Source organism: Symphodus melops (genome assembly GCF_947650265.1).
Source record: "Symphodus melops genome assembly, chromosome: 19".
Classification (NCBI taxonomy): Eukaryota; Metazoa; Chordata; class Actinopteri; order Labriformes; family Labridae; genus Symphodus; species Symphodus melops.
This window is the reverse complement of record NC_136709.1, coordinates 19,220,350-19,244,704: the sequence shown is the minus strand read 5'-3', so window position 1 is coordinate 19,244,704 and position 24,355 is coordinate 19,220,350. Positions and strand designations below refer to the sequence as shown.

The window sequence follows — 24,355 nt, the reverse complement described above, 5'->3', positions numbered from 1 at the left end:
CTTTCTTTTTTTAAAATGGAGGAGAGAAAGCACAGTGTCTTTCTTCTGAGAGCTAAAACATTTTTTGAGTGGCTGCTCCAGCTTTTCAGAAAGGCGCCGTTGACGCCACCTCGTCCTAAAGTACGATACTCCCCTTAGATATGCCGCCTACGGATTGTGTCTCGTACCCGCGTCCTCTTTGCTCCATGTTTGCCGGGGTAAAAAAAACAAAACGATCTTAAATTTAAAGTGTAAAGTAACAGCGTGGGTCGGTCAATCAGCGGCCGTTGTAAACAGACTGTTGTCATAGCGACAGGACAGACGTGCAGCTTCAGACAAGATTTTCTGCTCCCCAAAAAAAAAAAAAAAAAAAACCTGCTAGGTGGACACAGCGCCTAAAATGCCACGTTCACACAAGACTACGAAACACCTTAACATGTGTTCAAACATTTCAATCAGCCATTTCACTGTGCTTCGTTTGAAACGGTGCAAGCTGCAAACCCACCGACGTTTACACAAATGCCAAACTCAGTCAAGTTCTTTGGGTACTCAATAAGGCGTCAGTTCGATGGTGGAGACTGTAACAGACTCAGACCAGGTGTTTCCGTGACTCTCACACTGATCTGGAACAGCGAGTGGGATACAGGAACCGTCGTAACCATCAAGTTTCCTGAAAACTCAAAAACAAGGATATAAAACGGAGGACATTTAAAACTAGACCATATTTACAAATGCAGCTTTCCTCTTCAAATATATATTATTTAAATACTACATGTGGTCACTTTGTTGATGCACCATGGGCAGATGCCTACCTGGCATCAGTCCAGCTTTCCGATTATAGACACCGGTGAACAGATCATAGACCTGCATGACGTTTAAACGACTCTATCCAAACTCGAGGGATCTGCTGAGGACGGCGGCGGCGCTCACTGCTGCACGAGCGGCTGCGTCTGAGTCTGAGTCTGCAGCTGGACGGCCTGCAGCTCCGAGTCCTGGATGCTGCACTCTTGTCCCTCTCGCATGTACATTAAAAACAGGGTCACCGTAGCAAATGTGGTCGCGTTTACCGGGAATGCACGCAGCAAAGTGGACGTGAGTCCGCGCGTGAACACCCGCCAGCCCTCCTTCTTCAAGCTCTGCCTCACACAGTCCATGATCCCGCTGTACTGGTTGACCCCGCCGACCCCGTCCGCCTGAAGACGAGACTTGATCACGTCTATGGGATAGGTCGAGAGCCAGGAAGCGATTCCCGACATCCCGCCTGCAAACAACAGCTTCAGGATCATATAGGGGGTCGTCGAGGTCGCAGCCCAGGGAGCGCGTCAACACGTCGTAGGTGAGAAAGTAAAATCCGAAGGCAGGCGTCTCCCGCATCAAGGTGGTCACCATGCCGCGGTTGATGCCTCGGATTCCCTCCTTGTTGTAGATCCTCAGCAGACAGTCCACGGAGTTCTTGTACATCTTCCTCTTGGATTTCTTCTCCCCGGTCCCTTGGAGCTGCATGCGCGTCTTGGCGAGCTCCATCGGGCAGCAGATGACGCACTGGATGGCTCCGGCAGACGCTCCGGCCAGGAACTGGTTTAGAGGCGTGTCGCGGCCAAGCTTACGCATGGCGTTGCCCTGGACGCCGAACACGATGGCGTTGATGAAGGTCAGGCCCATCATCGGAGAGCCGATGCCTTTGTAGAGACCGAACATCTGAAAGAGAGGAGAAATATCAGCGAGGGATGACGGCGTGTTTCCTCTGAAGGTAGGAAAGTTTACTCTGATCTTCTGAATTTAGAAATTAATCATCAATAACACATCAATCAGGTTCCATCTTTCTTCCTTCAATGACTTCATAAAGTCACTCCGTTGATTTAGTCATTTCTGAGTCGGCTTCAGAAGCAGAGCGGAAACATTTTCAAACCAAACCTCATCAAAAGAACGTTGATGTTTCTTTCAGGGACGGCGCCGGGAACTAAGAAGGGAGCTCGACTCAATTGTTCAGGTGCTGTGAAAGTGTGAATAGTCAACTATCGTGAATTCATGGAGACTTTTCTAGTTTAGAGCGATCCACTACATTTGTACATGGGGCCGTTTAGGAGCCAGACTTTCAAAATCTGCTTCCACAGGAGCCTGACAGCTGTCAAATTAACTTCAATCAAGTATTTCAGCTTTGTGATTTGATGTTTGTCGTTTCACCACACGAGGAGGATTTATTGTCTGGGTGCCAGGTGGGAAGCTTCATTAATGGAAGAACAAACAGTTGAATCTTAAATGAGGCTGAAAGAGGAAACTGTGCTTTTTAATATTTAACTACAAGACGAGTCCAATCTGAACTTGAGAATTCAGTCAGGCCAAGTTTACTCTGCTTGGCTCAAATGGCACCGTGTCCAAAGCTTTATTTAGCCTGTGCGGGAATAAGTTCCTCTTTGACCTCAAGGCTAACAGACCCCCCACCCCCCTCCCCAACATCCCATGTTAGGAACCTTCTGGCTGAAGTCCGCAGCACTGACACCCGACTCTCTAAAATCAGGGCAGGAGCAGTGCGTCACATTGGCATGGAAAGCTGCAGCACATGGCGACGATGCTCGCATTACATAACGCCTGTGACAACAATGTGAGGAGGCGGGTTGGATCCAAAAAGAAGTCAAACATTTAAAGCGTTTCAAATGAGAAGAAAAAAAACCCCAGCTTACTGATTCCTGGCGTATGATTGACTGGAAGCAGTGGTACGTCCCGCGGTACAGAGGACGGTCCACATTCTGAACTTGAAGTCTCACCTGCAGAGGGACAGAACTCGTTTCAAAGTTGTGCAACAGAGCAAAGAGGACAAAGAGGGCGCCGTGACGACAACAAAGCACATGTGCTGATGCATATTGAAATGGACACAAGCAGGCAAAGGTGGTTTAAAACAGTTCTTTTAAAAAGGTGGGGAAAAAGATGCAATGTGAAGGCGAGAAAATGAGCCGAGGATGGAGCTCAATAAAAGAATACAAAGAGTCAAGACAAGACATGAGATGAGAGAAAAGACCTTGACCATACTTACTAGGTCACATTTCCACGGAGAGGTTGTTTATTTGTCTCTCTCATCTACAACACAGTGACACTGGTGCTGTTAAAGACAGCTCGCCCCCACAGGCACGTGTGCTCAGAGAGAAATGACACTGAAAGTATAAACAGAGCAACAACCTGACCATTCCCTTTCTCTGTGTTTAAGGCTGTCATCTCAAACGACTGCGGAGCTATATTTACTTTCAGACTGTGGAAGGCGGAGCTTCAGAAACACAGAGCCGAGGACTGACGCTCGTGGAGGAGATGTGACGTTTGAAACCACACGTAACATAAAACAGTGATCCATTTTTTACACTTAAGAACAATCAGCTGGTTCCTGAAGCCAAAGAGCCTCTAATTAATGCTCCTCTGCTTCTTCATATGGAATACATAAAAGAAGCAAATTGCAGATTTTTTGCTTAACCAGTGACTGTGGGTATCGGCTAATTATAAAAAACATTTCATTTGAGTTCATTAGTGAATGAATGTATATCTATCTCTGCAGATTTCATAGATCTATGAAAGACATTGTTTCGTTGCTCAACATGAGTAAACAGTGAACAGGACAGAGAAGAAGACACCCACCTTCACAGTGTCAAATGGATGTCCAACCAAAACCCCAGCAGCACCTGAAAGGTAAAAAGACCAGATGATCATTTATGGTACAAAATGTGATTATTACTGATCTCACTACGGCAGTTGAATTTGGGCCTCGTCATCGACATCACATCAGTCTTGTTAGGATGAAAGTGTTGCTTAAGAACAAGTGGCTCCTCTCACGTGGGAACAGCAAACAGAGCCCGAGGCCCCCCCCCCCCCCCACTCACTGCACTGAACTCAGTGACAAAAGATTACCAGCAGCCTGTCCTTGACATATACCCACGAGCCAAAAATCTATCACCCCGCTTATTACTTCAGAGTCAACCTACGAGCCAAGAGGGATCATCTAAAAGTCCAGGAAGACTGTGAACTAAATGTTTGATTTAAGTTTGTCATCACAGTTAACAGAGTGAGGCTCCTCTAACTTCTACAAACACCTGAATGCTGGATGCTTATTGAAATGTGACAACTGTGTGGTTTCTCTCTGCACGTCTGTTTCACATAAACATTGGTGCACAAAAATGTCATTACGTTTTAACACTGACAAATGTAAGTGTTGCATGCTGAAGGTTAAAGCCCGACCGATTAATCGATCGGCCAGCTGAAATCAAGTGACTATTTGTATCTGCAAAATATTTCACAGATTTACGCCAATATTATTTATTCAAAAGGAACCATTAGAGGGCGCTACATGTATTACAACAAGCATCATCACTCTCCAGAGTGTCTATATCTAACTGTACAGATCTAAGGAAGATATCGGCCGATGTATACATTCTTTTTTCTCTTCCTCATATCGCTATCGGCCCCAAAAATCCGATATCGGCCGAGCCCTACTAATGATAGCAGATTTCCTTCTGATATTACAGGAGCGTGATCAGCTCATTTTGGGAATATTGTGGCATTTATAAACTAGTAGTGAATAACTGACAACACAGCACAATGAATGCTGAAAGCAGGCTGTAGTTTTATGACATTTTTATGACATTTCAGTCTACTACACCACAAGTACCCAAACCAGCTGAGATCCAGTTCTGCTTGTTTTTTATTTAAAACAAGCAGAACTGTTTAAAAACTGAGCTGTCAGTATAACGGATAACTAAAAAAAAAAAAGAGACCCTGTGCTTTGAAGTGAAACTATTTCAGGCCCCTCGGCGTGCTTAACATTTAGGAGTACCTGTCCTTGAGCAAAGACAAAACAGCTGCCAAGATTCCCAGAGCTTTAAAGGGATACTTCCTCCATTTACATGAAGCTGTGTATCATTAGAAACATGGTAGTAGTGTTGAATGGTCGTGAATCCAGCCCCTCATTTTGCCCTGAGACGAGAAAAATGTGTTTTTCTTTGCTTGAAAGTTTTCTTCATGTGATGCAAAAAGCGTCATATTGCATATGACATATTTTTCTTGTCTCAGGGCAAAATGAGGGGTTGGATTCACGACCATTCAACACTACTACCATGTTTCTAATGATACAAAGCTTCATGTAAATGGGTGAAGTATCCCTTTAAGGTGGGGCTTTGTTGCCTGAGGCATGGGGGGGGGAGGAGGAGTGATGAGTTTTGTTTTTACATTGTTGACTGTATAATGCTGTGTAATGGTAAATCATGTGTTGGACAATAAAAAAAACCCATATCCTGTTTTGATCCTCTAAAAACCACTTTCATTTTCTTTTTCGGGGGGGGGGGGGTGTTAGACTGAGACTGAGTTTATATCTGCTCACTTGTCGTGCATGTCACAAAATGACAACACAGGACTTGTACCACTCCCTGCTGTGTGTGTGTGTGACTCACAGGTGAGGAATGCAACATCACAACCTTCAAGTTGCATCGTGTGTTGCAACATGACTTAAAGTTAATGCTACATGTCTCTGCAAAAAAAAAAGAGTAAAACACACACATGCAGAGACTAACATTCAAAGTCCTAATTCTTCTTCTATACAGTTGTGGCTTTTTTTTCCATGCACGGATCAGACAATTTGGAGACAAATCACTTACTGTACAGCTCGAGCTGTAGGCACAATGAATGCTAATGCTATTTAGTTAGCTCTAACGTGTTAAACCTGCTAACGTGGCTGTCGAATGAGGCTACTTACCTCCGATGCAGCCTGCAGCGAAGTCCAATGCCATTCCCTCAACAGTGTAACAGAGGAAATGTGTAGAGTTAACTCAGAGCCCTTTTGGCGTGCACTGTGTTGTCCAGAGATGGTCTGATCTTAAAGTTAGACACAAAGTTTTCCTTTTCCTTGTCAGAGGTTGCTGATGCTGAGCGAATGTAAAGATGACGAGCTCCTCCGGTTAAATCTCAATCAATACCAGCTGACTCTTTCACTGAGAAGTGTGCTCAAACTGTGACAGAAGAGGGGGGGGGAGAAAAGTGCTGATGTGTCCTCACTTCTCATTACTGGAAGTGCTCTTTCTTTCTGGCAAACCTCTGCTATTTCTGCTGCTGCGGGAGGAGGAGGAGGAGGAGGAGGCTCAGAGAGAGGGGGGGGGGGGAAGAAACGTGTTGGCTCTTTTTTAAGACAGCCCAATAGGATCACCAAGCAGGAGACAACTCCCCCTTAGCTGCCTCCCTCCGCCCCTCACATCCATTGGCTGCAGCCGAGGACAATTTCCAAACTGTGACTGCTGGAGTCAAAATCCACAGTGTTATCAAGGTGCCCGGCATCGGCCTGTCTCTGTCCAACCAGGGGGACTTGTGCGGGAAGACGTGTTGCAGGATGTCGTGCAAAGTTTAGGACACAGAATCCAACACCAGCAGAGGTGGAAATGATTCACAGTTTCACGCTACATTTAAAACTCGAGGAGGGCAAAGGATGCACGAGCCAGCCAATATATTTAATGCATGGGAGACGAACTCTATATGATTTCAAAGATCATTTCTTATTTTGACAGCAGGTCATTTCTAGCCTTTTTTTTCATTGTCCAACTCAAGAGAAGTTTAAAGATGAGTTTATGAACCATGTGTTTGTTCTACGTGTATCCTGAAAGACACGTTTCAGATTACATAATTTAAATACTACAGTTTAGTTGGGCAGTGGGCTCATCAGGGAATAAACCTTCATAGAGACAAATAGGTGATGTGATAGGTGAACAAGCACATCTGGAATGACCTACACAAACACAACAATGGACATCGCGTTCCTCACACCTTCACACACCTCCTGGGACGCTCTGTACCTCCTGCAGGGTTTCTCCCCATCAGGGGGCATAGTGCCATAGTGATGCATTGGATTTGAAGTAACATGCAGAGGGCAAACAGCTCCTAAAGGTGCCTGTATGGTGAAGGTCCTTCATTTGACTCTACAGGCCTCAAGTTAAAACCAACTATTAAGTTGTTTTTTGCAGATTTCAGAAGATTTAAGAAGCTCGGCTCATGAGGAAGAAATGCACCTTGTGTTTTACTTGCAATGGAATAACTGAAAGTGTGTTGGGACCAAAATATTGCTCGTTAGACTGTGCAGGATTTTAAGTTCTTTAAATCACGGCTGTGAACATCAATCTTATTATAAATGAGGTTAGATAGGGGAAAGAATTCATATTTATGTGCATATATCACACTGCAGGCCACCTCAGTATAAGTCTGGACACAGTGCTGCTCTGTGCGTACAATATGCATTCATTTGACTGTTGTACATTCAGTCTGAGCTTCATTACATGTGAGTTTAGGCTGCTTCAAGTGAGACAAATCAGTCAGTGAAACAGAATATTTACCTTTTAAAGATATAACTACATAAGAAGTTTCTTGAATTGTTATTCCATTCTGATAACTCCCCATCCTTCTTCATGAATACTCTTTAGTTCCCTTGAGTTAGACCAGGGGTTCACAAGCTTTTCAGCCCACGACCCCCCCAATATAACAGTGCTAGAGACTTATGGGTATGAGGCTGAGCATACACATCTCAAGATCTACTTAAAAATACATTCAGACTTCTTGATCATCATCATTTTCAGAGAGAATTTGTGGTTTGAGTTGCTTATGAAGCAGATTTAGCAACAATAACCGTTTTTATTGAGCTTTATTTAACCTGAAACGAGTTCAAGCTGAGGAGTAGGACGTGACGTTGCAGCAGTGCTGCAAACACAAACACTTCATGAAGGTAAACATGTACATTTGGTGCAGTATGATGCTAACAAGTAGCATGATGGCGAGCATGAAGGCGTGGTCAATTCCATACGTAGTTTATCAGATAAGTACATAATTGCTCTGTACATTTACATTTTTAATTTGTCTCCAGCCCTGGTGCTAACTATTCAGTAAAATGTCCTTTTTCATTTTTACAAATCACATAATTTGAAATGGAGAAACCTGGAGCAATGGTTTGTTCTTGGGCTGAAATAAGTCACGTATTTACTCTTGACATCTAAACTCATCAGTTGGGCTAGAAGTTAAAATTTAAAGGCCTGGGCGTCATAAACTGCTGGACGGTCTCCTCTGTGACCTGTTTGCGTCGCTCTTGGTGCTGGGAAATCATTGGCTGCAGGGTTTCAATCAAGATCTTCTTCAGTTCCCCAGTTAGCAGAGCTCCACTCGCATAGTCCTGCGGAGAGGATTTACATGTGACAAGTGGATGGGAGGGAGGTTTTATTAGAGAGTTTATAAAGAGGATAACAAAAAGAGAGAAAAGTTGATCTTTGTCAAAGCAGATGAAGCTAGTCTTGTTTCTGGTCCACGTGCTCTCACCTGTTTGATCTTCTCCAGTTGATCATCGTCCTCTAAGAAGAAGGTCAGGTACATGAAGGAAACGTCAACGTCTGGGTTTCCACCATACGTCCTGTGCTCTTCCACCGTGTCTTTTCCTCCCGAGAATGCGTGTTTGTTGATCTGTGAGCATCATGTAACAGGTCAAATCAGTCGGTCAACATTAAAAGGGCAATATCAATTAGACAGAAGAAAAACTCCTAACTGACAGAAGCACCTTATTTTTTATTTGTTTAGGAGTGTCCGTGAGGAAGATGGAGGAGTTGGCGTCGCTGGCGCTCATCTTTGTCTGCGCGCCCTGCAGAGCTGGGAAGAAGGTGGAATGCAGCAGCGCCGGTTTGAGATAACCGATTCTTGGAGCTACATCCCGAGTCATTCGGAAGTAGGGGTCCTGATCGAGCGAGAGGATGGACAGTTAACACAGAACCACAAAATACGAGCTCATGTTATCCACAGCCTTGATGACCTGACCTGGTCGATGGCACAGGGGATGAGACACTGTATGTCCTTTCTACTGCCAAAGATCTTTGGGAAAGAGCTACTGAAGGACGGGGCGGCCTGGATGGCCGGGAAGCTGATCTTTCCTGGAGGAGAGATACAAAACATTGATCAGCATAAAAACACACTATTTTCTGCAACAACAAAATTCAGATTTCTTCTCCCCTCAGCACATAACAAGTACACATCAAAGATTACTGAAAAAAATAATTGCTCAGAGCATGAAGTTGTTTTTCCCAGATGTCGTACCGATGCAGTCGCTGTCTGTAAAGCCAAAGATGCCTTTGACCTGGTTAAACGTCACATGCTTCTGAACCTTTACAACGTTCCTGTAGAATTCAGGACATGCACTGCAAGAAAAAGAAAAAACAACACACACAAGAAGTCAGGATCAAATATTACAAATGTATGCCGACGTGTGCTGATATTTCCTGAATAACTGTCATGTGTTACCCCATGTAGCCGAGGTCAGAGAAGATGAAGGTCTTGTTGACGTCGAAGCCGCATGCAATGATGTCTTTGGCGTTTTCCACAGCGAAGCGTTGGCACTCCTCTAGCGTTAGATCCTTCCACAGGTACTTCTCGTCATCAGTCAACTGGATCACCAGAGGGATGTCGAATACATCCTGCAACCATCTGCAACAAGGAGGGACGTTTCAACGATACAACTGAGGCAAAGTTGAAAAAACCAGTACAGTATTTTCAGCTGCACATGGGAGGCTGGAATTTATCTTCAAATTGTGCTCAGCTGCTGCAAAAATTAAGCCTGGTAACATCTCTTTTTTTGTTGTTGTTGATAAGTGACAGATATTGAACTCACTTGGTGAAGATGAAGGGGATGAGGTGACCGACGTGCATGGCCTCTGACGACGGACCTCGGCCAGTGTAGAGGTAAAAAGACTTCTGCTTCTCGTACGCATCCAGTACCTGATGCATGTCTCTGCCAGGAAGAGGAGGAAGAGTAAAGTGAGGGACATCCTCCTCAAAGGTTCATCTTTGTATACTGGCATATTAAAAACAACTTAATATCTAAATTCAGGAATCAGGAATGAGAAAACAAAGAAGCTCAGATCAAGTTGACGCTAAACAGAAAATAAATATTAACCTGTGTGAGAAGAAGATTCCTCTTCTTAGAAAGTGGTGTGGTCTCTGTCCTGAGACTTTTTCTATTCTGTCCACAAGCTCCTGATCAATCTTGCTGCTGCCAAACCTCACTGATGGAAGAGAAGCACAATTTCAAATTATTTAGCTGCAGTCGAGTTTAAATTTTCGCTAGCGTCAGATTTTCACACTTAATGTTAAATCGTGCCTATGAGTTTGTCGTAGTCCACTCCCTTGGCGTTGTTGGTAGAAACGTTCCACGGGTCGACGGTGTCTTCATCATCAGCGCCTTCTGTTGCTGGCCTGTTGTCCGGGGCAGCAGAGTTTTGGGGGGGCGGACAGCCTGCTTTGTAATCCTGACCCGTCAACTGCTTGTAGTCCACCTTCAACTGTAGCAGCAACTGGATAGCAGCATCAACTTCAGCCTGGGGAGCCAAAACAATCCAGACACAGACATTTCAAACACCATCTATCTATCGATCTTAAAAACAGTTGTCACCATGCTTTGAGGTACTTGCAGAAATGTCAAAACTTTTAAACATTTACAGGCTTTGATTTAAACCTAAATTAGACCAGAGCTGGTTATTGTGAAAACACGGTTATAACACTGTAGTGCACCAGTTGTTACCTTGTCAGCTTTAGCCGTTTTCAAAGCTCTGACTTTGTCTCCTTGTGCAGCAAGCTGCTCGTACAGATTCATCGGACCGTCACAGTCCGACATCTTCTTCACACTGACAACGAAAAAAAAAGAAAACAACTTTAGGAGCAGGAACTGGATTTATGTGTGACACACATTCAAGTCTGAATAGCTGTAAGCATCACTGTATCTGCTTCCACTGCAGCTGAGAACAATCACATATGTTAAGAAGCCACATCACAAGCTATTGAGCTAGCTGAGAGTTTGATATCTCCTAATTTAACTTCTTCATGTTCACGTTTCATAAATAAAACCAAATCTTTGTTTTAAATTAAATTCAGTCACAGAGAAGCTGGTGTAATAAATGAAAACATGCAGGGTAAAGCCAAACCTACCGTACAGTTTCCCCCTTACACAGCTGACAGCTAACTCATTCAACTTGCATCAGCCCAGCTTGTGTGGTGTTGTGTTCGGGTCAAATCCTTCCCCCCCGCAAACAGTCTTTCTGCGTTCCTACCAACGCAAAATTACCACCTCGGGAAGTATTGTGTGTATTTTAAAAAAGCAGATGGTTTTCTCTATAAAAGAAATATTGTTAATTTCACGAAGAAGTGAACACAATTTACAATATCTGTTGATTCATAAATAGCGAAACCTATCTGACCAGAGGGACCACCGCTTCGGCTCTTTCAAAATAAAAGCTTTTTACACTGTGACAGCGTCTGGCTTGAGAACACTATTAGAAGCATTGCTTTTACTCTGAAGGCTTACATTGACTCACGGTGTGTGTGCGGGATTTGGATCTGATGTTGCGACTGTTTACGTGCTCAGAAGTCGGATAATAAAAGTTTAACCACATTTCAGGTACGACAGTAAAAAAGGCCACTTTTCCGACCAATGTTAGCTTTCTCCAAAGGCTACCGTAAAGGCATTCAGGCTGAGCGGAAACGACTGGCGTTAGCTTCATATGCTATATGCTATGTGTTGTCAGTTAAGTTGTCTCCTGTGTTGAAACTAGCAAAGTGTTAACACCTGAATACCTCGATAAAAACGATATCTGAAGGTAATACGTTGAGATAACTCTGTCTAGGATACTCGTTAGCCGTACACTCGTGGTTTTGGCGAGCGGTTACTATGGCAACTCAGCAATTCCACGTATTTGTAGTCCTAAATGTCGCGATATCTCCCAATTTACAGTCTATGGTTGTCTCCAGAAAATGATCCTCCTCCTGACGAAACTAAACCCTTAGTAGTCGTTTTAGCAGATTTAATTGGTTAAACTGTGAGTTGTTGCTGCTGTTGTTACACAACGTGCATCAAATTACTAGTTTGTAATAACTTTAAGGTGCAGAAATCCAAGCAACCACTAGATGCCAGCAGTGTACCTCTCATTGATAAACTACATTAACATGTCCTTTATGTTCAAACAGAACCCCATCATGTGAAGATGTCTTCATTAGTGGACTATGAGGATTCAGAATCAGAGGATGAGTCTCTCGATCAGACAGAAGAGAGAGCAACAGATTCTTTCCAAACAGGATCACTGAAACAAAATGAGAGAGACGGTGTGTGCAAGTCCTCCGACCCTCACAGCTTCACACCTGCGCCCGGCAGTTCACTGTTACTATATCATGGAGATACACTACAGCCAATGAGCTGTTTTGACTTAAACAGAAAATACTGCAGTGACAATAACCATCCTAAAGATACTGCAGCTCAACTGAGTTTTCCTGTGAATCAGGAGAAGATATCATCATTGCAGACTGTTAATCACGTGCCCCAAATCCTCAGTGATGGTTTCAAGCCAGCAAAAAGACATCAAACGCACACCCCTGGTGTCAGACCGTACATCCCCAAGAGACAGAGACTTGCCACTTCAGTAGAGACGGCGAACCCAGAGTCCCGAGCAGATCAAGTCCAAGGGAATCAGACCAGGGAGAGCCAAATTCTTTCTGAAGTGTCGGCTAGAGTAAAGCCTTATCTTCCTCACAAGACTGGTGCAGCAGGGATACCAAGAAGGCTTCTGATGAGCCTGGGAGGCCACCAGGGCCCAGTCAACACAGTTCAGTGGTGTCCTGTGCCCCATGCCAGTCATCTGCTGCTTTCTGCCTCCATGGACAAGACTTATAAGGTAATACTAGCTTCAAAAAAAAAACCCTGCTCCCAGAAATTAAAGAGATGAATTTGCAAAGAGATGATTCAGTGCTTTCATTGTGCACGTTTCCACAAAGCACCCTTCTCATTTAGTTCAAACCGTAATGTGATCAGACTTTAAGTCATAATTCTGATCTTTTTCCTGCTTGAAAAGATTTGTCTCCCTTTCTATAGTTGACTCTGCTCCATATACGCGGTGGTCTGGAACAGGGATATCCATTTATCAGTATAGTTTCCAGGCAGGTGCCAAGTGCTTTGGGGAGGTCTGAGGGGATAATCGCTTACCTGACATTCAGTGTAATTGGCACAGCATTACAGGCAGTGAGATAAAATCCGCCTCGCTGCCTCACTTTATAAATGTACCACAAAACCACTTTCTTTGGAATCATATCTGTCACTGTCAGTTGAATTTATGTCAGCACCCATGGGATGTGGTATCTCTCTCTGTCTTGCTCAATTTCTTTCTGTCTTCCTGATATCCCCCCCCTTGCTTTTCTATATTTCATACCGGGAAAACAATCCCTCATATTTCTGTGGTAAAGGTCAAGTCATGCAGGTGTCTGCCTCTGACTAAATATTTATATCCCAGAGCGAAACCACATACCCCAACCAATATCCTTAGAGGACTGCATAATTAATTATTTAGAAACGCATGAGATCATCTGCATACCCATACAATGCAAAAATATGGCAGCCGGCTTCTTTGGCACCTGGAAACGTTGGTTTGGAGCAGATGGTGGAGAGCAGGGGAGGAGAAGTCTCGGTTGTTGGTGTTGTTTTTTTAATTTCTCACCTTCTCCATCTCAGACTGTGTAAAACGATAGACTCAGAGAACGAGAAAGAAATACTCTCACGTATCGTCGCACGTGTCTTTTGACACATTTTGCTCATTCAAGCTCGTAAACAGGTGTTTTTTTTTCCCACCTAAAAGTTCGTATTTACTTTTTTTTTTCTTTGCTGCAAAAAAACGACTTGTTGCTGTTACTTTCATGCTTCTGATGATTATGGTGATCTTATTATGCTTCTTCTAAGTGCCTTGAATCTTTGGGTACTGTTGATTTTGATTTCATGTGCAAAACACGTTATCCACATAGACTAGTTTGGGGCATAGTTGACATGACTGACAGCTCCAGCTCTCAGCCTGTCGATAGGTCGACTCAAAGTCAGGCTGAAACAGGATTTCCAGCATTCTGGCTGCTGCCGATGAGCCTCCGGAGCCCCCTGCAGGAACTGATGGGTGACATCACTCAAGATAGATAAATCGATAGATAGATACTTTATTGATCCCGAGGGAAATTCAAGGGACGCCCAGAAGTATTTACAGTGTGTGTGTGTGTGTGTGTGTGTGTGTGTGTGTGTGTGTGTGTGTGTGAGACATCAGAAAAAGTGTTCAATCAATAATAGCAACAAGTCTGACTCATGGTCTTGCTCTTTCTTTGTATAAAGGTATAATGATCCACTACAGGATGAGAAAACAAGCCTGTATTTATTCATCAGCAGCTTGTCATGTATAATAGCTAACTTATTGACATTATATACTGACATATCAATTATTTCGGCAGCACTTTCAGTTTTTTTCTCCTCCGTGTAAAGACGGACGGGCGACACACTCTATCAAGTCGAACCACTTTCCTCTTGTGTTTCCTCACCAACACCCTTCAGGCTTTCCGCCTCCTCTTCCTCCATCCTGTCTGGCAGTTCCTCAGAGGCGCTCGTCCTCAGACTATTATTATTCCGGCCTGTTTGCGGCGGTTGTCGCCATGGCTACAGCAGGTGTAAGGCAGCAGTTTTAAGTTGATAACAGGAATACCAATTTAGTTTTAATTACCCAGAGTCATTTAGGAAGCAGATTACCCCAATGAGTCACGGGCGAGGATCCGCTCTTCGTGTCTGTTAAGTGGCCGGTGAAATTAAAGGGGATGCAAATAAACAAGCACTCATTTCCACCCATGCTCAGGTCTCTTATTGTGCCGGATTATTGCAGTTGTGTGTGTATGTGTGTGTGTGTGTGTGTGTGTGAGTTGAATGGAGTTGTTTTGGTGAATAGCATTAACGCTGTTATTCATTGGAGACAAGGCTGAGGCAGCATGCCACTTTGTTACACATCAAATATGTGCAGTTGAATGCTGTAGATGTGATCATCACATGTTGTTACACACTGTTGTGGAATTTTTTCCATTACCAAAGAGTGAAAATAAAGAGTGAGAAGATCTATTCAAAAAGGAACCCCAAGATCGATCTGGTCTCAATGAACATTTATTCGAAGGCAAGATAAGCGTTCGAAGACCCCTCTCTCACACGGTGAGGAGAGAAAGAGGCCCCGAGAAAAGGCAAACATGAAAACTTATACATTTCCATCACATTACACAGATCACTCCCCCATCACGCCACATAGAGCCACTGCCCACCTGGCAGGGCACAATCTATCCCCAAGTGTGAGAAAAGAGACTACATGACTATATACCATCTCCCAAGGCTGAGAAGGAGATGGAGTCCAGTGAGAAAGAGCCTGGGTGACTCTTCCCACATGTACAGAGTGTGAGAAACAGAATAAAGGGAACGAAATGATGGAAAACAAAACACCCAATATGCTGTGCATGTAGTATTCTAAGACATTTCAGATACATTTTATATGACAGATTCTATGAGACCTTCGTACAACACATATAGTACACATGGAGTAAAATTTTCCATAACAACACTTTCCTTGAGATGGCAGTGTTTCTCCAAAGCTAACATTAAACACAGAAGTGGCTGTGGTGCAATAAATAGATATACTCTTAATAGAAGCTTCACTTCAATATTTAGTTTTTATCAATTAAACATGTTGCTCTCCGGCTCCTTTTTCTCGGCTACTGTCTGTCCGAGCCTGAAGGCATCTCTGGAATTCTGTTTGTTAATCCAACGCCTGCTGTATTGATACGTCGCTCTCCCACCCGTCCATCCCTTTTTCTTTCCTGTCTGTCTGTGCGTGCTACAGAACTTCTCTGTGTGTTTCTCTCGCTGCATGTAGGAGTCCTATTTAATAATGAAATAGACGGAAGTATGGAGGGAGCTGCAGCACCCGACACATCTTCAAAGTTCCTTGCTGGCCGAAGCTTACGCTTGAGAAGCATAAACCCCCCCCCCCCTGTCATCATTAGTGTAATGTGCGTTACTTCAGACCAGACCAGACCAGACCACCCACCGGATCTCAGGCTGGGCTTCAGGGAGACTTTGACTTTTCGCAGTTTCAGGGCGGAAATAATATTCACATTCTGCAGAAAATCTAATGAAAAGCACATCACAATATTGAGCTGCATGTTTTTTTCCAAGCCATCTCTTTGTAGCACAGTGCAAAAAACAACAACCGAGCAGTTACTTTAAACAGAGCACAGAGAACCAACTAATGGTTTAACGCCTCATTTAAACATCACTGTCTCACTTTTCTGCCCTTTCTTTTCAAATGTATTTGCACCCCGAGTTCACGTTTGAAGATAGCGTTGTCATAGCAGTCACAGCTAAAAAGAAGGCAGCTATAGGTGCCGCTCTCTTCTGCTCCGTCTATAATCAGTGAAACCTTTGACAATGCAAATCCATTAGAGCCATCCGAGCTTGGAGGATTGATTTATAGGCACACTGAAAGGTAATTAGGTTGATTAATTAATTCTAAAGCTTGTTTGTGTGTTTAAATCCAGCAAATAAGCCTGATTTATAAACACATTATGCCAATTTCTCCAGCAGCAATTTGCTAAGTAATCTGTTTAGTTTAAGCATAATTACATTTACATGAGTTAGGCTAAGATGACATCTTTCTCAGCTTTCAAAAAGGATGCAGTAAAGCTTTGAAAGCTTTGTTCTAGATGTGTTCTAGCTTGTGCACAGCCTGTAAAGTAAATGGCTGTCTCGCTGCAGTCGAGGTGTGTTTTGTGACTTGTGCTTGATTGGATATGTGCTCATGTCTGGCAGGTGTGGGATGCAGCAGAGAGCGGGCGATGCCTGAGGGTGTACAGCTGCCATTCTGGGGCTGTGCGAGATGCCTGTTGGACCCCCTGCGGGCGACACCTCCTCACTGGCTCGTTTGACAACACGGCTGTGATCACAGACGTGGAGACGGGTGAGCTGCAACACTTCTCTCTTTGGGGTCTGTTAACACAGCGTCACATGAGAAAAATAACCGAACAACAACAAAGTCTCTGGTGGACATTTGTTATTTCCTAAATACTGAGAAAGATGAAGTCAAACTGCACTTCATCAAATGTTAATTTGAGCTGTGGTTAAACATCATTTTGCTTGCCAGGCATCAAGAGTTCTCGATAATGTGATTTCTTGAAAATTCAGTTGTTTTTTACGTGTACAGTAATCAATTCATGGAGTCTCTTTAAGTTGCCCTGGCTCCCAAATCCAGTTATAAACCTATCGTATAAATTGCCTCTCTCCCTATTGCCGCGTCCTATTTTAGGGACGACCTTCGAAATCTACATTTCTGAAGAAGATACATCACAAATGGTCAACTATCTGATTTCAAGGACTCATCCAAATGCTGCATCCATTTCCAAAAAAAACTTAAATGAAACACCAAGCTTTTTTTTTTTTTTTTAAAGTCTGTAGTGTGTCAGAATCCACCGGGGTAACTTTTAGAAATAACGTTTTATCTCTGCCAGCTCACAAACTTGTTCCATTTCCAACAAGTTATGAGAAAAGCAATCCATTACTCCATCATAATGTACCATGCTAATCATTTAAGCAGTTCACATAAGCCAAATAATATAAAACTCTTTTCAGTTTTCACATTATTTTTCTTTTAAAACATTGCATTTGTTCATGTAGGGGCGCTGGTGGCGCAGTGGTTAGTGCGTTTGCTCCATGTACGGAGGTTGTAGTCGTCCGAGCGAGTAGCCCGGGTTCAGATCCGACCTGTGGCTCCTTTCTCGCACGTCTCTCCCTTTTCCAACTCTGTCCTATCTCTCCAATAAAGGAACAAAATTCCCCAAAATAAAACATCAGAAATGTGTAGCTGTAGCTCATTATTTCAACCTTGCAGTGACATTCAACCTGCAGAGGAAACGTTCATGTAGGAGGTTAATCCTAAGGATTAGGTTTCATAGAGGCTTTGTCCATCTGCAGCAAAATTAACTTTTGAAGGATTATTGTGTTTGCTGGCTCTTTTTGTTTGACCACACAAACAGTTCCCAGGGTGACATTAGCAAGAGATCAATTATTTGTTTTGCTTTGGAATTGCCTTTTCTCTCTGGCCAAGCGTAAATGCAATGAACACTGCAGAAAAGATGAGAACAAGTCGTCAAAACAGGAGGCAAACAGGCTGGTTTGGAGAAGGCCTCACTCCCTTCACAGTGAGTGAATTTCTGCAGAGTAATGTCTAATGAAAACTTTTAACTTCGCGTTAACGTATTAGATAGTCACAAAGAAAAATCGTACATTCTTTATTGAGTTCTTTGGCCCCTTTGTCCACCTGCCACACTGACATGTAATTTGTTTTCAGCTCTGATGTGCAGAAAAATATTTAGAAGAAAAGGCTCAATAGAAAAAGCCAACGTACAATATACAATGTATAGAAGCCCCTGTGGCAACAACATCTCCAGGGTCAACGCATTGCTGTGATGACTTGCTGCCGTTTGCACTTCCTCTCTCAGCAGGTCTGTCAATACTGCCAATAAAGCCTACGGATAATAGCTTGGCCTGCCCATTATAAACACAGGCAGCTCCAGGAAGACGATCAATAATGGATACATCACCACAGGAGAAGCCCCCATGACCTTACACCAGAAACACCACATACTACAACCGTAAACAAACAAATGTTTCGGCTTTTGTCTTTTACTTTGGTCGCCATTAGCAGCTCGCCTCGACTCGTATAGGGTGTCCTAGAGAGAGGGATCAAACTTCCCGCTCTGAACGTAGTATCAGAAATCCAAAGATCCACTCACACACACTATGTTTTATTATTATTATATTTGTATCATTTATTTTCATAACACTATTATTATTATTATTTGAAGATTGATCTCTCTCTGAGAATAAGGGGCTCTGCAGATGTGGAGCGTGCACTGATTTGGCTGCACAAGGCTACAAAAATGTAATTTAGCTGAAAATTAATATGGGAGTTGGAAATTCTAGCCAAGTCTCTGCACAATTATGGTGAAATTTGACATCTTACAGTGAAGTTCACCGACCAATCGTGTTAAAGGTCACATATTATCCTCCTGTTCAACCAGTTTAAAAAAGTCTCAGAGCTGTAAAGTTTCTCATTCTAAATCCTCTCTGGTCCTGTATTTGATCATGCCTATAAACCCCTCTATTTCAGCCCTGCTCAGAACAGGCTGTTTCTGCGTCTGTAGCTTTAAATATGTAAATGAGCTGTGTCTGACCACGCCCCCTCTCTGGAAGGGCTTGGGGGAGCTCTAGCTTTCTCACTCCATGCCCTATTGTTTACGGTGAGAAGGCAGACTCAGAGGGCAAAACAAACACCTAGCTCAGGGAGTGTCACCCACCTGGGGGAGGAGTTACTGCCCTTTGTGATGTCATAAAGGGAAATTTTACAAACGGCCTGTTTGAGCACACATTTTCTGAAAACTGGAGCAAGCTGAAGTACTTTCTCATAATAGTTTTTTTTTTTTTTTAGACAGACAAGGGAAACATATTAGTGTTAGAAACACTAGTGTTAAAAACATGGTAAAGCACGTTTTGTATCATGTGACCTTTCAATACGTGAAAAACGACTAATCTGCAATATTCCATTCATAATTTAAAAAAAAAATACCAATGTCATCACATTTTTATAAATTATGGCTCCTGTGTTTTCAGAGGATTTATACCATGCAGTAATTATCATAATGCAATATTTGAAAAGCTTCCAACATTCATGCAGCATATATGTTCACATCAGACCCACTGAGAGTGATGGGAGTGTTTGCTGCGTCAGACTGTGCTCACGATGAATGTGATCGTTATGCTCTTGACACTAATGCAGAGACTCTTAACTCTAACAAGCCAAGCAGCTGTGTGTCTGTTCTCTTCAATCCAGATCTCTTTAAAGGACTGTGCCGGCCCTTTAAGGAAAAGTGGGGCTACGTGGGACAAGCGAACCCCGTATTTCTCCACAGCATAACCTAAGCAAATACTCCACCAATTGGTATTTTTATAGAGAAATGGAATAATAGAGGAGCCTATGCATTCAAATTGCGATATGTGTGAGGGCCAATTTTCTTTGCCCACCTTTTCTGTTGTTCCTGTGTCCAATTTAATTTGTACAATCTTATATCCACTCCCAGCGGGCCACAGACAGGCTGTCACAGCTGAATAGCAATAGCGGAGGGAGGGAGGATACGGGGAGGGGGAGCAGGTTAAGAGGCGTAATGCAGAAAGGGAGAGAGAGAAGTGAGAGAAAGAAATGAAAAGAGGCAGAATAAATTCAGAGAAAAAAGAAACACACAGAGAAGCTGGAGTTGGGGAGTGGAATAAATGAATTTCATCTGGAGGGCATTAGTGTGAAGTGGCAGCTGTTGTCCGGCCCTTTCTTGCTGTCCTTGGAAAGGCTGATTGGCAGAGGAATATATGCCTGAATACCTGCAGGCTGCCACAGGTTGATGTGTCACTTCATGCCAATGTGTGTGCAGATCTTGTGTTTGCTGTCCGGATCATTCAGGCACCAGCAGAAAGGAGAATTTGCTCTACAAAACCCAATCATGCACCAAAGAGAGTGCTGGTGCTGGAGTGGGCTTTGACGTTGCCCTTCCACCTTACTTTGTCCTTGTGAGCGGCTTCAGCAAAGTGCATTGTAAAAAAAAAAAAAAAAAAAAAAAATCATCATATTTCAGTCCAGATTCTTTTTAATAGAAATAATGAGCTTTCTGTGCAGATCCGTCCGTTCGTTATTTCCCCCCTCATCCTTTACAGGGTTACAGGGGGACTTAAGTCAATCCAGCCGGTCACGAGGCTGACACTTTCCAGTCAGACAACCAGTCACGCTCACGGTCACACCTACAGCTCTTCAGAGTTGTTGCCAGGAGTCAAGGGCAAAATAAAGAGTCACTGGTGATTTGAGACATGCAGACCATTAGAAAAAACCCAACTTTTAAAAAGACAGCAAATCAGCTGCAGAGAAAAAAGGCATTAGTGTTCTCTATCTTTGTGTGTGCATACAAACTTCGTGTGTCAGTGTTTTTTTCATTGTAGTTAGCTGACCGGACCCTGGGTTCCACTCACTCTGATATCTCTTCATCAGTGCATTTTTTTTTTATTTATTTATTTTTTAAATGAAGCCACATTTTTATTTTTACTGTCAGTTTTCATGTTGTGGTTAGTTGTAGTGAAGGATAAAAACCTTCTTGGGATGAGCGGCCTGAACTCTGGGGGAATGTGCATGCAGCAGAGCACACATGGTCGTGCCACCAGCGAGCAGAGCCACGTTTCTTTCCCCGCTTTAGAAGCTTCATGGTGGTCCTCCACAACATGCGAGTCAGTGACAGATGAATAAATTATAAATGCTCCTGGGATGATTGAGGGTGGGAGGGCTTCCTAGAACAGTTTGAAATGTTTTGGAGCGGCTGAATACTTGAGTTATTTTAAAAAAATTTTTACCCTTGAAGGGATCGGTTTCTCCGCCCCCTCTACTCCAAGTGTTGGGCTTTTCAAAGAGTGAATGTCTGCAGCGTTAAAGGGGAGTTTTTGCAGCACTTGTGTGTCATCAGCAGCCGTGGATGGGAAAACAGGAGTTATAAGTGTGGCTGACTTTGTACTCTCATTTACGCTGGCTTTTTAACAGGAGAGTTCTAATTGAACACTCGGCCACTTGAAAAGACTCGAGCCTCGGTTTTTTCAGGGAAAGAGGGCGATAACGATGCACAAACACCTCCTAAGTAAAGCTCGATTTCACTTTGTGTGTGTGTTTGTGTGTGTGTGTGCATGCTTTGCAAGCAGCAGCAGACTAAATTAAAGAAAACAAGGTCGACTTACTTTGTGTTTTTAACGCTCTCATTTTTATCCTCGGCGGCTGCGTTGTGTTGGAGGTAATTAAATGACTTACCTCTCGAGTCCTGGTCATTTAAGAGCAGACTTCTCCTGCATTTTATTCAAGCTGGATTTGGATTCGTTTGGGGCTCCTGTCCTGCTGTAAATGTTTGTTGTGTTAAGTGTCTGAAAATTACAGATGGGTCTTTAATCTCCCTGTTCAGTGTCTAAGAAGGTACCTGAAACATGTTATAACTACAATAAGGAAGTATTTAGTTATATATGTGGAACATCTTTAAAACATGTGAAGAAATATGGCTTACTACGCCTACGACCTGATTTATCTGTGGGGCAAAACAAAGATCTGTGTCTCTAACCTTTGCTTGTGTTGCAGTCACATCACTCTGCTTTAGTTAATCTGATAATGAGGAGGAATATCTACTTCATCCCATCGGCCCTCTTTGCTCTAAACGGCTCAGACCTGACCCGCCCAATCATCCGTAATGTCCCCCCTCTCTGTAGTCGTCTGCTGCGTGTCAGCTCCGCGGCGTGATCGCAGCTCTTTCAGGACTACAAAGCAAACGACGGTGAAGGAGGGCCGGATCACTGCAGTCTTCCCTTATCTCCCCTCTCAGGAAGGCTAATTAATCTCTGCCTAATTAAAACACGACGAAGCCCTATTTATTACGCAGAGAGTGTTGACTTCTCATCGTCTTGCCAAACATGAGTTTTAAATCTCAACGACAGATCTGCTCTGTGTAGCCACGGCTAAGCCAATTAAGCAGGAAGTGTGAGGCCGGCAAAATTGCCTGTTAAAAACTTTGGATCAATGCGTTGAACTCAGGAGTGTGCTGCTCCGCCATTACATGTAAGAGAAGGTCCACTTCTGCTGTTTAATAGCATCCACTCGTTCCTCTTTCTTCAAAGACTTTGCCGAGCGAGTACATAATGAAGTGCACTTTTGTTTTGGGTCTTACACTGTTCTGTGATTGGGGGGTCTTTGTTGTTTATTGCGTTGAATTAATGAGGAGCCGTTGAACCTGGAGGTGCTCTGCTTTACATCGCCTTTGACAGGGCCGCTGGCTCTTAGTCTGGCTTTGTTCCACGTGAAGCCACCTTCATAGTTAATCCCAGTAAACTCTTCTTCTTTTTTTTTTTTGGTAGCACCCAGTCACGCTTCATTATATTTACGCCCCTCAGTGTTTTTGTTTTCTTTTAAAGGGTGACATTTTTTAATTGATTTCGATAAAAAACCGCCTCAAGCCAAAACAACGTTTTCACATTTTGTTTTGTCTTTCCCTGCATCACAATGCCCCTCAAAGTTTATATTATCCCTTGTCTTGAGTGTCTCCATTGTTTTGGGAGACTCATATGGAGCATGTCTGGGAATCAAGCACGATTTAGAAATATCCCAGACACACAGACGCTGTGCAACCGAACAGATTTTCTGATCAGCACTATCAGGACAATAGGTAATAGACCTGCAGCTCATTCGTTGATGAGAAAGCTTTCTTCAAAGTGATGGAGACCCACAGATGATCACAGAAAGCTTCTGGTCCTTTTACTTAACATCAGTCCTTCATGACTCGAAGACAGCACACAGATCTGGGAACTCTGTCCTTGAAAGCAACTTAGAGCAAGATTTACTGTAACTGCGGTCAGAGAGCTTGTTTTATTAGCACAAAGGCAACCGCACAATGCAATTATGTTTAAAGCACAGGACTTCTCAAAACGCACGTCCATCCATCCATTATCTATACTGCTTTATCTGCTCAGGGTCGCAGGGTGCTGGAGCCAATCCCAGCTGTCATTGGGTGAGAGGCGGGGTTACACCCTGGACTGTTCGCCAGTCAATCACAGAGCTGACATGTAGAGACGACCAGCCACACTCACCTAACGAGCATGTCTTTGGACCGTGAGAGGATGCCCGAGTACCCGGAGAAACCCCAAGCATGCACAGGGAGAACATGCAAACTTAACACAAAGAGGCTCTTGTCTGACAGGGATTCGAACCAGGAACCTCCTGCTGTGAGGCAACAGCAGTAACCACTGCACCCCCGTCCAGCCTCAAACTCATGTATCAAAAAAACAGAAAAAATAGTTTCAGCTGAATTTGCATCACAGAGAACATTGGAAGAGAAATAGTACACACACACACACACACACACACACACACATACATACAGTATATACACAATGTACTTGCAGCACTTACAGACTTATGAGTGCTGTATTGTTTTGTTCTTATGTGTGTAGCCGTTTTTTCCTCAGCCAAAGATAAACAACAATAAGGGGAATTCTCGGCCAGCACTGGAGACTCAGAGAAAAAGTTGAAACCCATGAAGAGGGAAGATACCAGCCAGGGGTCAGAGTTGAGCTGGAAATGAGTTCCTTAGAGCTGAGTGTGCAGCATCCTCCTCTGATCAAAACACTGCAGCCACCTACACGAGCAGCCCAGAAGCCTCACTGTACACTCCACATGAAGAATTCAAGCCGTGCTTTTACCCTACATGAAAGGGTTTCCTTTCAAAGTTTGAGATCTGGTTTTAGATACAAAAGATTACAGATAAAGTACTTTGTTTTTTCTATATCTACCCACCTAGTAAGATTATTGTGGGTAAACAATTGATCCTGGAAAAATAGATCTCATTATTCATGCATCATACACCTTTTGTTTTCTTGTCAAAATCTTTGAATTTG

The 24,355-nt window shown here is 43.4% G+C and overlaps 3 protein-coding genes across 7 annotated transcripts in view; 1 reads left to right on the top strand and 2 right to left on the bottom strand.

Moving 5' to 3' along the window:
- Positions 1 to 110: 110 nt before the first annotated feature.
- Positions 111 to 6,124, bottom strand: slc25a29l (solute carrier family 25 member 29-like). The gene is given in 5 exon segments (XM_079370325.1): positions 111 to 1,256; positions 1,258 to 1,677; positions 2,661 to 2,744; positions 3,601 to 3,644; positions 5,708 to 6,124. Coding segments are annotated over 5 exon segments (933 nt in total). The 5' UTR covers positions 5,742 to 6,124; the 3' UTR covers positions 111 to 905.
- Positions 6,125 to 7,574: 1,450 nt separating this feature from the next.
- On the bottom strand, positions 7,575 to 11,038 carry wars1 (tryptophanyl-tRNA synthetase 1). Its single transcript, XM_079370322.1, has 11 exons — positions 10,948 to 11,038; positions 10,544 to 10,646; positions 10,124 to 10,340; positions 9,920 to 10,028; positions 9,635 to 9,754; positions 9,268 to 9,450; positions 9,064 to 9,164; positions 8,788 to 8,900; positions 8,534 to 8,707; positions 8,299 to 8,439; positions 7,575 to 8,155 (listed from the first exon to the last, which is right to left on the bottom strand). Exons 2-11 carry the CDS (start codon positions 10,634 to 10,636, stop codon positions 7,997 to 7,999), a joined length of 1,410 nt encoding a protein of 469 aa, XP_079226448.1. The 5' UTR covers positions 10,637 to 10,646; positions 10,948 to 11,038; the 3' UTR covers positions 7,575 to 7,996.
- A 20-nt stretch (positions 11,039 to 11,058) lies between these two features.
- The window catches only part of wdr25 (WD repeat domain 25), a 63,663-nt gene continuing 50,366 nt past the window's right edge, over positions 11,059 to 24,355 (top strand). For 3 of the 5 annotated variants that reach the window (XM_079370312.1, XM_079370313.1, XM_079370314.1), the window contains exons 1-3: positions 11,059 to 11,416; positions 11,983 to 12,683; positions 16,655 to 16,802. In XM_079370312.1, the coding sequence (XP_079226438.1) occupies positions 12,000 to 12,683; positions 16,655 to 16,802 (832 nt within the window). In that variant the 5' untranslated portion in view covers positions 11,059 to 11,416; positions 11,983 to 11,999. Of the gene's footprint in view, positions 11,417 to 11,982; positions 12,684 to 16,654; positions 16,803 to 24,355 lie in introns of those variants that run through there. The other 2 variants (XM_079370315.1, XM_079370316.1) reach the window with 2 other exon arrangements.

Excerpts from the sequence above, each read along its gene's own strand:
- wars1 (XM_079370322.1), bottom strand. The coding sequence starts at position 10,636 with ATGTCGGACTGTGACGGTCCGATGAATCTGTACGAGCAGCTTGCTGCA. Across the intron at positions 10,341-10,543 it reads AAACGGCTAAAGCTGACAAG|GCTGAAGTTGATGCTGCTAT; the intron begins GTAACAACTGGT and ends TTGGCTCCCCAG. Across the intron at positions 10,029-10,123 it reads GGACTACGACAAACTCATAG|TGAGGTTTGGCAGCAGCAAG; the intron begins GCACGATTTAAC and ends CTCTTCCATCAG.